This window comes from Phodopus roborovskii, unplaced genomic scaffold (assembly GCF_943737965.1).
Source record: "Phodopus roborovskii unplaced genomic scaffold, PHOROB, whole genome shotgun sequence".
Lineage (NCBI taxonomy): Eukaryota > Metazoa > Chordata > Mammalia > Rodentia > Cricetidae > Phodopus > Phodopus roborovskii.
The window spans coordinates 2,273,006-2,285,989 of NW_026126482.1; the positions used below are offsets into that span (position 1 = coordinate 2,273,006).

General features: G+C 39.5%; 1 protein-coding gene across 2 annotated transcripts; it reads left to right on the top strand.

Moving 5' to 3' along the window:
- The first annotated feature begins 6,232 nt into the window (after positions 1-6,232).
- Positions 6,233-11,128, top strand: LOC127229139 (cathepsin R-like). 2 transcript variants are annotated; one of them, XM_051194148.1, is made up of 8 exons: positions 6,233-6,290; positions 7,415-7,550; positions 7,827-7,949; positions 8,043-8,192; positions 8,644-8,868; positions 9,327-9,489; positions 10,066-10,183; positions 11,002-11,128. In XM_051194148.1, the coding sequence occupies exons 2-8, from the start codon at positions 7,425-7,427 to the stop codon at positions 11,099-11,101; spliced, it is 1,005 nt and encodes a 334-aa protein (XP_051050105.1). In that variant the 5' UTR covers positions 6,233-6,290; positions 7,415-7,424; the 3' UTR covers positions 11,102-11,128. The 2 variants fall into 2 exon arrangements, with proteins under 2 accessions (XP_051050105.1, XP_051050106.1); XM_051194149.1 differs by lacking the exon at positions 8,043-8,192.
- Positions 11,129-12,984: the final 1,856 nt, after the last annotated feature.

Sequence of the window (12,984 nt, forward strand, 5' to 3'; positions counted from 1 at the left end):
CTTTTCATTCCTATGTAGGTAGCATTATAATATTTTACCGAGGTAGTCATAAGATAATAGTTTTCATCTCAAAGTGAATATTTCAAAGTGTTATACCGTATTTTCAAGGTCTTTGTACTTCTCCATCTACGGTATCTTACAGCACAATATTTCTATTAATTATAAAGACTCCTCAGGTTTGTTCTCCATAATCCTTTTTGTCACTTTCCATAACTTTGTGTCTAGTATTATGGATTTGAGTATTCTTAAAAACAATGCCTAGAGAAAACCCATCTCAGAGTATTATCAGGACCAGTGGAAAATAAGATGGAGCTATTTGTAATGAGTATGCAGGTACAAATGCACCTGAGTGCTCATCATTGTCTTGTGTATCTTGTTTTGTAATTTTGTTTTGTCTCTTGGGAGCCTGTTCATTTCTGAAGGGATAAAGTGTGGGGGTAAATCAGGGTCAAGGGAGAGGGAACCTGGGGATAGAAGGAAAGTTTGGATGGTAGGGTACTGGTTGGGATGTATGAGAGAAGAATCTAGTTTGGAAAAAAAAAAAACCTAAAAAAGAAAGTAAGATATCCTTCAATGTGTTTTAAATGAGTATCTGCACTGGGCACAATGCAGACGTAGTAAACTAAAGTGGACAGACAGGGTAGATATCCGTGGCTGTAGTTTGTACACAGAGATTGTTAAGGAATGCATCAGGGTAATATGGCCCTTAAGAGAAAGATTTGCTGCCCCCTGGTGTATGTGCTTTGTCTTGTATTAAAACTTGAAATGAGATATGGTGATTGGAGATAGGGCAGCCCATCATTATGCTCATAACGAAAGACTTAAGAGTAAAATGGTCCTGAAGACAAAGTAGAGGATTTGGACTGTCAATGGAAAAAAAAAACAATGATAAAAACAAAACCGAAAACACAAAAAAGGAATACGTAGGAAAGCTGGAAGATTGTGAATATACAACACCCACAAATCACAGGCATAGAAGGAAAAGATGGATCCCAGCTGAATGGTGTAGGTCTACAAGACCATAGAAGAAAACTCCCCCAAACTAAGAGAAGATGTCCTGATTCAGGTATAAGAACCACACAGAACACCAAAAGATAGGACTAGAAAAGCAGCACCGCATGCCATTTTATAGACAAAAGATTAAATGTATAGGGGAAAAATATTGAAATCTTGAAGAGAAAAGCCACAAATCACAAGAGCAAATCCAGTGGAGTAGCATGTGACATCTCAATGGAAACTCTGAACGACAGACAAGAGACAAGACAGAAGGGCTTAAGCATTGTGCTCCAAGTTCTAAGAGACCACTGACAGCAGCCCACACTGCCTTGCCCAGAAAAAAAAATTGATAATGGTTGAATGACAATGAAAAATAACCCCAAATACATGCTGACAGAAGCAAGTATGATGGCTGAGTTTGGTTGTAAACTGAACATATGTGGGGAAGGGAACCTTGTTTGAAAATTTCCTTCTGTCAGATTGGCCTGTGGGCATGTGTTTGGGGCGTTTCCTTGACTGGTCATTGATGTAGAGGTGCCCAGCCCTCTGGGGGTGATGCCATCCCTACACAGGTGGGCTTCGGCTGTGTAAGAAAGGGTGGGTAAGTAAGCATGAGCTTGGGAGCAAGTCAACATTTGGCAATTGGACATGGCTTCTCCTTCAGACTCACACAGTGAGTTCCTTGCCTGGCTTCCTTCAATGACAAATGGTAACTGTGAAATAAAACTTTTCACCCCCACTCCAATTTTCTCTTGGATGTGGTATCCAGCACGGCAACAGGAGCCAAAGAAGGACATATATTTCTAGCTGGAAAATGAGGTGCTGCTACGATAGACCCGACTGCATTGCTTCACAGGGGGGTTGTGGTGTCATTTTGAAGCTTGGGCCATGAAAGCCTTTGATGCACTGTTCTGTATATTATATAAACTACAGGGAATTCCAGAGGCAAGAATGGGAGTTGTCAATTGTGGTCCTTTTTTGTCTGTATGTGAAGCTTTGAGGCAAGAGATGATGGGGGAGTGAGAATATTGTATCTAGGAAGAAGCACACATCAACCCAAAATAAGTCTGGTCATGATTACATAAGTCCAAGTTATGTAATTACTTAAAACTCATTTTACTTAACTTAGCAAACATGTAGTCTGACTAGGAATAATGTAAAGTGGGTGAGAGAATTTTTCCCTCATGAACTCTGGTAAGAGACAGGTCTCAGGAGCAAGCTCCAGGCGGGCCACCAGGCAGCTCATATATGAGCCTAGTCCAGCACATAGCTATTGAACACCAATGAGTTAAACCCAAGCAGGTATTGGTAATCTGGGCAACCAGCCCCAAACTGTGAGTTATGAAAGTGCTAAGTTACTGCCTAAAAAAAGGTAAAATTAACTGTGCCTTTGGGAATGGTCTATAGGAATGCACTGCCGTGCTTCTGAGACATGAATTATTGAGCCTATGAGTTGATAGTCATCTGCAAGAAGGCCATGAGACTATACATCGCCATAGCCTCAAGAACCATCACACTTTCAGCCCTATAGCTGGATCCACAAAGGCCTGCCTGTCAGCCATAGAGAAAGTTCACAGGGATCTTCTGAACATTAGTCAGTGCCATCTTCCCAGGCTTCCTTATCTAAATGACACAGCAGATGTTGAGTCAAGCATTCAACCTTTCAAATTGTCCTCACTGGATGCCAACATTTCTGAGTAATGATTTTTCCCCACTTGGTAAAGTATCTGTTTAATTTTTATTTTAGTATCAAATTACGAAGGATAGTTGTATGGATAAATCACGTATATTCAAAGGACATATTTTGTATGGAAATCCTAAATGCCTAACACATTTCAGCCCAGAGACTTGAGCACTTGTCAACAAGGGTGGTGTCATTTTGGTGCCTGAGATTTATCCTTGGTACCAAGGTACAGCTGGTTTTCACTTATAGGTGAATTTCATCCATATGGCTAGGATCTCAGAGTATGAATGATTCATCCAAGTTTGTGAGGTGACCCACAATCCTGGACAGTATTTTTGAAATAAGTGATTTTTGTGGCTTCTTTATGAGCAAATATGATACAGAGGACATAACTTTGCTGAGTAATTTTTCTCTGTGTGATTTTTAACATGCAAAGGTCATTTATATGACATAGAAATCAATGTATTAGGGAAGCTAGAGACATACGAGAGAATGAACATACAAGTTCTCATAATGACTATGAAAGGACACTTGGGTAGTTATGACTTAGGAGAAGTGGACTGTTTTGACCCAAGCCTTCCTTTCCTCTTCTAGCTTTTTCCTGCTGATTGTGTCTATCTCTTAGGGCTCAGACAGTGCCTGACCCAAGGTCCAGAGTCATTTGTCACTGGGACACAGAGTGATGGAAGGTCATCTGTACATCTTTCGAACTAGAGTTCACTGCAAAGGCCTGTTGAAGATCACTCTAGTGTCTGCATGTGTTCTGTCCCTTTTGTCCCCGTAGCTACCATATCCGGCCAAAGGAGGATCTTAGTAGTATATGATAAAGTTTGAAGAATGGGTCTATACATTTGGAAGGTAGGAAAATAAAGAGTAGGTGCCCTTTGAGATTAATAAGTCAGTTGAGACTACAGTATGAACTCAGTCTTCTATGTTTAGCCAAATTGATGGTGTTTGAAGTGTACTGTTAAAAACCTCTAGAGGTTTTAATATAATTTTTTTTTTAATTTTACTCCCTGGCCAATGTTTCTCCTCCATCTTCTCCTCCCAGTCCCTTCTCACAAGCACCCTTTGTTCTTAGCCCCTCACCCACTTCCTTTGTTTCTGTTTAGGAAGGGGCTGGTCTTCCATGAACATCAACAAAACAGGGCATATCAAGTTACAGTAAGAATAAGCACTTCCTCATGTATTAAGGCTGGGCAAGATGACCCAGTGTGAGGAATAGGGCCCTTCTCGGGAATTTAGATCAGATTATAGAGACCTGTAACAAAATCAGGAGCCTGGTCTATAACAAAGAAGCAGCCTACAGGGTCAGTAGTTTCTTTGCTTGTTCAGAAAAGCCATTAATACTATAAAGGGAAACCATGATTAGCACAGGCAAGAAGGTCCCCATTAAGGTAGGGATTATTTTTCCCTTTGAGGAAGACACACTATGGTACTTCTGTACCTGGGTCTTGTCAAGAATATGGTTTCTCTATGCTCAGTGCTCATCTTTCATCCTTGTTCTCATGGTTACAAGCAATAAATGTTGTCAGAGCACCGCCCAAGGGTATGGTGCTGTCCCTGGTGCTTGACAGCACAAAAGAGAGTCAAAGACCTCCACAGACAAAGTAACATTTCAAATTCCTTCATATGAACAACAACAGCAGCAGCAACAACAACAAGAAAACAAAACCAATGCTAGTTGGTCTAAACCTAGTCAAGTCACACTCACTATAATAGATTTCCCAATATTCTGGAGAGTAGATGAAGCCCTGACTGAATGTGTGCTCTTGACATGGGCATTTTAAAGACCCCAAAGCCTTAGATACTTGGAAATACGAACAAACAACTAAACACAAAACAAACAAAATAAACCTTTCCCTGTTCAGTGAAGGACCACGGCAACACTTTCCTTCATTCAAAGTAGGAATGCTGATGAATGATTGACCTTCATCTAAATCTAGTGCATTCAGAACCTCAATACATCTCCCTCCTCTGACATTTACAGCCTGAGAATACTCATAACAGAGACCTCTCAGCAAAACTGCCTAACCCCTTGCCTTCATGCTGTATGTAATAAATGTGCTGAGTTTCTGGGTTGCATAATTGGTGAGTTCTATCAGAGTGAGCACGATCCACCTCATTACAGATTTTCTGTATGTCTGTTTGTTGTTTCTTCAATTATTGTTATGTCTTTATTCCCTAGCCATGCCAGTCAGGTGTTTAGGACTCAGCTCTGCTGGACACCATAATACTCACATGGAAGTTAGCAATGGTTTCTTGTTATGAAACTGAAGCAAAAAAAAAAAAAATACTGGTCTTCATATTAAAATTGGCAAGAGAATAATCTCGCTTTCTCTTCTGGAGATGCAGCAATGATGTGGAAGGCCTGTGCTTCGTTTTGTTTTGGACAAAAGTACTAAGCTTTCCAGAGACATTTTACAGTGTTCTTGTCATGTGAGTTAACAACAAGTCCTGAAATCTGGGGAGTTGGCTAATTCCAAGCTGGGTTCCATGTGGATGAGTCTAGAAAATTTAGAGTTCTATAAGGAAATAACACTTTTAAAATTATCTTAGTATAATGATTATGTGGGTATTTTCAGAAATAGAGGTTGATGGATGGCTTCATATCCAAATCCAGACCATTCTTCTCCATTGTCACCATCCTTGACTTCAAATTCATCACTAGTGCTTTATATATATATATATACTTTACATAACCTTCATGTACCACATAGATACAAAAGAGATAATACATTGTATTCACAATTTCTGTTAAAAATTTTGTACCACAGAGAATCCAGGTAGCCTGGTAAATACTGATGGAAAAATGAGAGGTGTTTACACTTTAAATTTATTTTTAAATTATTATTATTATATTTTATTTTTTTGCTCATTTTTCATATTGACCACAGTTCCCCTTCCCTCCCCTGCTCAGTGCAATCCCCCAAAGAGATAATCTACAGAGTTCGTAGAGATTCCCCCCCACACACACAGAGCAAACCATTCATTTCCCCTCTTAGGCTTCAGTCTTAGTATCACTATCCACTTTGAGGGTCACTGTCTCCTAAAATTTACAAGATTCAGCTCAATATCACCTTGATTCAGGTCAATAGAATACCCCAGGGTCTTTACTCTCACAGTATCACATCATAGCTGTGGACCAAGCACAAAATAGATAGAATGTAGTAACTAAGCCCTCACAAGGGGTGGTAACCAAAACCTCCTGTTCTAAATTGCTCTGGTATGCAACACAGCTTTTCCAGGGGACACAATCAGATAACAAAACTTAAGTATGATGTGATCCAAGGCCTACAGCAGGATTCTTATCTAACTTCCTCTGGCAAGGTTAGTAAGTTCAGCTCTCCACTGTCCACAGACGAAGCCCACCTTCACCCCACAGATGAGATTACATCTTAGAAAGAGCCTGGAGTCTCAGTGCCTGCAGTTCTAATCCAGTAACCAACACAGCCAATCAAAAGAAGGGCATGAATGAGGGGCGGGGACAACTGTCTGCATTCTTGGTGTTTAAAGCCTGAGCAAGGTGTTGCTGGGCCAGATCCTGGGGCTTCAGCAATTTCTGGAGTTGAGTCTGTGAAACACACTGAGGCGGCAGCAGTCACCACAGGTGAGACCCTGCCAATGCAAAGGCAGAATGGGACATGGCCCTGTAGAGGAGCCTTGAGAGACTCCATTGAGAACCAGACAGATCCCCAAGAAGGAGAATATATTCTAAGGCTCAGCATCCCTATTGTGTGTAAGTGGAATGGAGGGGGTGAAGAAGGCAAAGAGGAAATCAGGTCCTTCCTAGGTCCGGGTTTGCATAAGTCCCCAGTAAGAGCAAGTGTGTGTCTGCCCATGGACTATTACATCTGGTCCTCGAAACACCAGTAACCACCACTGTCACAATTCTTGGCAATAGAGATTGTTACTTGCACATAATCCCTATTGGCAAGTGTTTTCTCTTGACATATGCAGACATAGTAAAAGGTGGCATGTCTCTAACTAGGTGCTTTGGGGACATTTCTTTAGAGACCTGGAAAGTCTTGATCATGAAATCCCATGAGAGAGTTTCTATGGTACTCCACCTGGATGCCTGAACCTGACACTTGACAACATTCTAATTGACCTAGAGAGTGTGGAGTTTGATCTCATGGTCTCAACTGTGAGACAGAAGGGATAGTAACTGGTTTTTTCCCACATTCTTTATAGAAGACATTTCACATAGTTTCCATTCAAGAAGGGAGGGTTAAATACAAGATTTCACCCTGCTTCATATTGGAAAGAGATATAATGCCATGTGGCCTGAGCTTTGAGCTCATCTTGAAGCTAGGAGTTGATATCACATAGTAGAAGTTTTAAGTCATATAAATTAGAAGTTTTAAGTCATATAAATTGCCAATCAGTGATATTCCATCTTTATGTTTTATTTTTGTTTTTGCATATGGTCCTCCATGTGTACGGAGATCTCTGAAATAATAAGATGTTGTACACCTGATGTTTTCATTGCTAGAATTCTGGGCATGTGATCTTCATTTTTATGTTGAATCTGATGATAACCAGTAGCTGATTTAGTTCAAACATTCTCGGCCTTTTCTACAATCTCTGGAAAAGTATTTGGACTAATGATTCAAAATTTCTTATTGATAACAGATGTCTTAATTTATCAGGAAGGGATAAGAAGATATTTATAAAACCTTTCTTTAAATGTTTAAATATAGTAATTTTTTAAATTATTTTTTTCAAACTTAGGTCTTGAATCATGACCCCTGCCTTCTTCTTGGCCATCCTGTGCTTGGCAGTGGCTTCAAGTGTCTCAGCGCTTGATCCCAGGTTGGATGCTGAATGGGAAGAATGGAAGGAAAAATACGAAAAATCATACAGCAAGGTTTGCAACCTGGAGACTCTGCAGAAAAACTTCAGAGTGAATTGACGTTGCTATTGCAAGTGTGAAGTCACCCTAGCCATCAAAGTCCCCATGCCCCACTAAGAGATTACCTAATCACAATCATTGTTAGACACAGCAGAGTACCTTTAAGTCAGTGTGTGGAGAGTGTGTGGCTATAGTGTACTGAGACTCCTTCCCCTGACCTCTATTTGACTGCAGGTCAGCTTGTCCAGGAATTCACTGAAAGTAAATGTTACATATTATGTGCATTTCTAGGAGAATGAAGAACTAAGGAGATCAATCTGGGAAAAAAACATGAAGTTGATCAAGCATCACAATGAGGAAAATAATCTGGGTAAGAATGGCTACACCATGGAAATGAACGAGTTTGGTGACATGGTGAGTGTAACGTGGATTGCTTCACACTGTTTCTATTGACTGTTTTACAAGAAGTCCTTTGTTATATAATCATTTGTGGACTTTTCCTTGAAGACTGTTGAAGAATTCAGGAAAATGATGAATTATATCCCAGTCCGGACTCACAGGGAGGGAAGAAACATCAGGAAACGTGAAGTTGGTGGTGTTTTACCCAAATCTGTAAATTGGAGAAAGAAAGGCTATGTGACTTCTGTGAGGAAACAGGTATGACAATGTCACAAGTCTGTGTTCTTAAACCATGTTGAAAAGGAAAATAACTTGGTGTTGCTGTGTGTACAATGAGTGTAGAGAGATGGGAGGTTCATTTTTTCCATAGTATTTTTTTTGTCTTTGAATGCTTTATACAATTTTACAGTATATATGGATCCTAGCAATCTACCACACATACTCTTTAATTATTAGCCCCCACCCCATTTCTGTTTTATTGCCATTAGTAATCCACAAAACTAATAGGTCTTACTCAAATGTTAACATGTGTGGATACCCAATGGGGCATGAGCAAAGTGACAGAAGTCATGTCCTCTAAGAGACTGATCATCCCTTCCTAGGTATTTATCAACTGCTAGCACATCATTTTCATAAATTATTATGCTGTCTATGTTGTTAGTATAGCTAGTATTTGCTTGTGGATGATTGTATTTTATTTTCTTCTTAGGCTTATTGTAATTCTTGTTGGGCTTTTGCTGTGGCTGGTGCCATAGAAGGACAGATGTTTAAAAAAACTGGCAACCTCACCCGTCTGAGTGTTCAGAACCTAGTGGACTGTTCTAAACCTCATGGCAATAATGGCTGTGAGTGGGGTGATCCATACATTGCCTATGAGTATGTTTTGCACAATGGAGGTGTGGAAGCTGAGGCAACCTACCCATATGAAGGAAGAGTAAGTGGACATCCTATGTTACCATTTCTACTAAGCTTGGAGTGTGGGACAACTGTAGAGATAATCCACTGCCTTCAGAGGTCAGATTAGTTGGTAGAGTCACTCTGTATATCACCAGTATTATTACTATAGAATTGGTATTTGCATAGCCTTCTGGTGAGATGAGTTTGGTGCAGCTCTCTGTGCACAGGAAGAATATGGGAGCTATTTTACATACTAAACATATTTCTCCATCATTAAAATTTTTTATGAGTAGGAAGACCAATTGGTTATCATTGAAGCTATGAGAATTAATTTTCTGTTCCAAATGCCTCAGTAGCATTGCACTTCCTGGGATGATTTACAATAACCCAGATTGAGTGTGTTCAGCTGCCAAGAGCAGAGTGTTGTGATTGTGACTGTTGTTCTCTAGGAGTTGAGTAGAAGTGACCGAGTCTCTTACCTCTTTTCTTTTAAAGGAAGGACCATGCAGGTATAACCCAAAGTTTTCTACTGCTAACATCACAGGATTTGTGTCTCTCCCAGAGAGTGAGGAAAGTCTAATGGCTGCTGTAGCAACTATTGGGCCCATCTCTGCTGGAATTGATATTGCCTCTGATTATTTCATGTTCTACAAAAAAGGTTAGCATATATCACGAAATGAAAAAAAATATCTTGATATCCCCATGCCACTGCATATCCATGGGCTCACTTTTATGTACAAAATGTGTTATGAATACCTGGATTTCTGCATTTTACCCCTATCCATTCAATAGTAGTGAGTTAGGTTTTTCATCTGATCTGACCCTCCATATACAAGTTAATTCCTAATTATTGCCTAGCTAATCTTTCAACTCTTCTCCATTTGTTGGCTGTTTTAAATATATAAAGAGATTGATTATCTGAAATCAAATTGTAATATAACACCTTGAATTAAGCAATTTATACCCTTTGAGCTTAATGTGGAATGAAATCAAGGTAGCAAAACCACAAGATTCTAAGGAGTCATCTCACATGCACACAAGTGTTTTTCAACAAATCTGTGATCATTTGGATCTCTTCAGTTTCCTGTGGAAACCCTATATGTGTTAGTAATCTTGGTAACAATTCATCCCACTCTGAAGTCTGACTGTAGTTTATATCATTTCTGCAATCATTGGCTCTAATCACAGTCAGGTGTCCTGTGCCTCTCACACCAGCTTCCATTTTATTTCTCAGGTATTTATCATGACCCAAAATGCAGCAATAATACAGTGAATCACGTAGTTCTTGTGGTTGGTTATGGATTTGAGGGAAATGAAACAGATGGCAATAACTACTGGCTGGTCAAAAACAGGTATGGCTTGTCAAAAATAAGACAAAACTGTATTGAAATTTTCAAGGGCTAGAAAGATAGTTTCATGGTCGAGAACACTGGCTGTCCTTCCACGGGACTCATGAAGACATTGCCTGTTGCAGTCAGTATTTGGATAGCTGCCTAGAGAAATTTGTAATACTTAAGAAAAAACCCTGTTCTTGTTTTCCCTTGTGCATGTGTGAGTGGTATGCACACATATATAAACATTTGCATGTCTTCATGTCTGTGGATACATGCATGTGCAATTAGACATGTGTCAAGAGGGTTTGATGTTAGCATCATTTTTTTTCCAATTATTATCCAACTCTTACGTTGAGGCACTGTCTCTCGCTGATGTAGTCTAATCTGGCTAGCTTATTTGCACCAGGTATTCCCTGTGTCCTTGTCCCAAGTGCTCATTTTATGGGGACACTACAATGTAAATCTTGATTTTAAATGGCTCTTGAATTTGATCTCAGGTCCTTAACTACTGAGCTCCCTTATGGCTTGAACAGCCTTCATAATACGTTATCATAGCATCCCCCTTCCTTCATGGTTTCTGGGGGCTGATGCCATGTTTGTGCTATAGAGTCTCTGAAATTGGACACATGTGCTAGTTCTGAATCACCTATGGGTAGGAAAAACCATCCTGCCCTTTTGATTCTGTGGCACACACAGTCCTCTGTGATGGGCTGCTTGGTAAGCATCAGTAGAACCCATGTCTTTTTTGTACTTCTGTTAAGTTGTCCTTCTGTCAGTTATTGTTATGAATCCTTCATGTTGTCATCCTACTAAATGGAAACCACAATTTCTTTCAGCTATGGTAAACAATGGGGCTTGCGGGGATACATGAAGATTGCCAAAGACCAGAACAACCACTGTGCAATTGCTTCATATGCCCACTATCCCATCGTGTGAGCAGCCTGATGGCCATAAGGAAGTACTTGGCAGCCAACAACATTCACGTAGTAATATAATCTATTTTAGTAACCAGCCTTTCCTTGGTGTGTTAAGGAGCTGAGTCCCGGTAGAGCCCCATTGCCATGCGGATTCTCAGAGCTTTAGTTATTTGACATTATGAACCTTAACTGTTGCTCTCACTAAGGAATGTTCATGGTTCCTGCAGTAACTTTCCTTTCAGTTTTAATGGATGTACAAATAAAATATTTAAATTCAAGTATAATTTCTAGCTTTTTCCTCTTCTCCTGGAGTTTTTCTTTATTGTGGACAAACACACACGTCATTTTGAATGCAGGAGTGAATGTGGTGTTGCTGTTAGGGAAAGAGTGGGTTAATTATCTGTGTGTTAATTATCTGTGATGAATGGTGTTCTACCATTGGTTGTCCCTTTCATCCATGATGAATTGCATTCTACCATCTGTTGTCCCTTTCATCCATGACTGATGAAATTCTACCATTGGTTGTCATGTACTTTTAGGATTCTATTTATCTACCAGCAACCCTGCTCTAAAAGAATATATGAAGATTTCTGGATTTGACGATTTTAGCTGACACAAATTTACCATGTGTCAATTCTTGGCCATGCTGTGCAGTGAGATAATACTGTGTACTCTCTGCTGCATAGTGTTGTGCTGTGCCTCTTCCTTGACCTTAACTTCATGTGCTAGCTTCCACTAGATCCCAGCAACTCTACCATAGTGGGACCTGCTAAATTCAACATGGGTGAACATGAACATCAGAGGTAAGATTCACAAACAGAATATAAGATGTGGATGAAAGAATGTTAAGAAATTGAAGACAATATAGACAAATGGTTCTATAAGTCAAAGAAAATATTAAGCCTAAAAACTCCATTTACAACACATATAGGAAATATGAGACACCATGAAAAGAGCAAATCTATGAATGATAGAACAGGATAAGGAGAAGCAGCTCAGGCCAAAGCCACAAAAAACAATCAGAGAAGAAAATTTCCATAACTTATCAAAGAAGGAGCCTATCAAGGTATAAGAAGCATGCAGAATGTCAAGTAGACAGAACCAAAAGAGAAATTCCCTTCAACACACAATAACCAAAATATTAAGCAAATAGAACAAAGAACATATATTAAAAGTTGCAAGGGAAAATAACAAAGTTACATATAAGGTAGAACTTTAGAATAATATCTGACTTCTCAATGGAGTCTCTGAGAGCTAGAAAGGTCTAGGCAGATATTCTATGAACTCTATGAGACCACAGATGCCCCCAGAGACTGATACATCTAGCAAAACTGTCATCCACTATAGATGCAGAAAGAATGACATTCCATGACAAATCAAAATGTAATCATTGTCTATCTAAAAAATCCAGACTTTCAGTAGGTACTAGAAGAAAAATTTCAACCTGAGGAGGTTAAAAATACCCAAGACAAAGCAAGTCACAAATAAACTAAAACTAACAAATCAAGGGGGGCATAATAAAACAAAATAACAGAAATCAGTAAACACTGCTCATTGAAAACAAACACCGCCAATAGTCTCAATTCCAAAAGCAATCTACAGATTCAATGCTATCCCCGATAAAATCCCAGCACAATTCTTCACTGACCTTGAAAGGATAATAATCAACTTTATATGGAAAAACAAAAGACCCAGAATAGCCAAATCAACCCTGCACAATAATGGAACTTCAGGAAACATCACTGTCTCTGACTTTATGCTCTACTACAGAGTTATAGTCCTGAAGACAGCCTGGTATTGGCACAAAAATAGACAAGTAGGCCAATGGAATTGAATGGAAAATCATGATATTAACCCACACACCTATGGACACCTGATTTTTGACAAAGGAGCTAAAAGTAT

Excerpts from the sequence above, each read along its gene's own strand:
- LOC127229139 (XM_051194148.1), top strand. The coding sequence starts at position 7,425 with ATGACCCCTGCCTTCTTCTTGGCCATCCTGTGCTTGGCAGTGGCTTCA. Across the intron at positions 7,950-8,042 it reads TGAACGAGTTTGGTGACATG|ACTGTTGAAGAATTCAGGAA; the intron begins GTGAGTGTAACG and ends TTTTCCTTGAAG. Across the intron at positions 8,193-8,643 it reads TGACTTCTGTGAGGAAACAG|GCTTATTGTAATTCTTGTTG; the intron begins GTATGACAATGT and ends TTTTCTTCTTAG.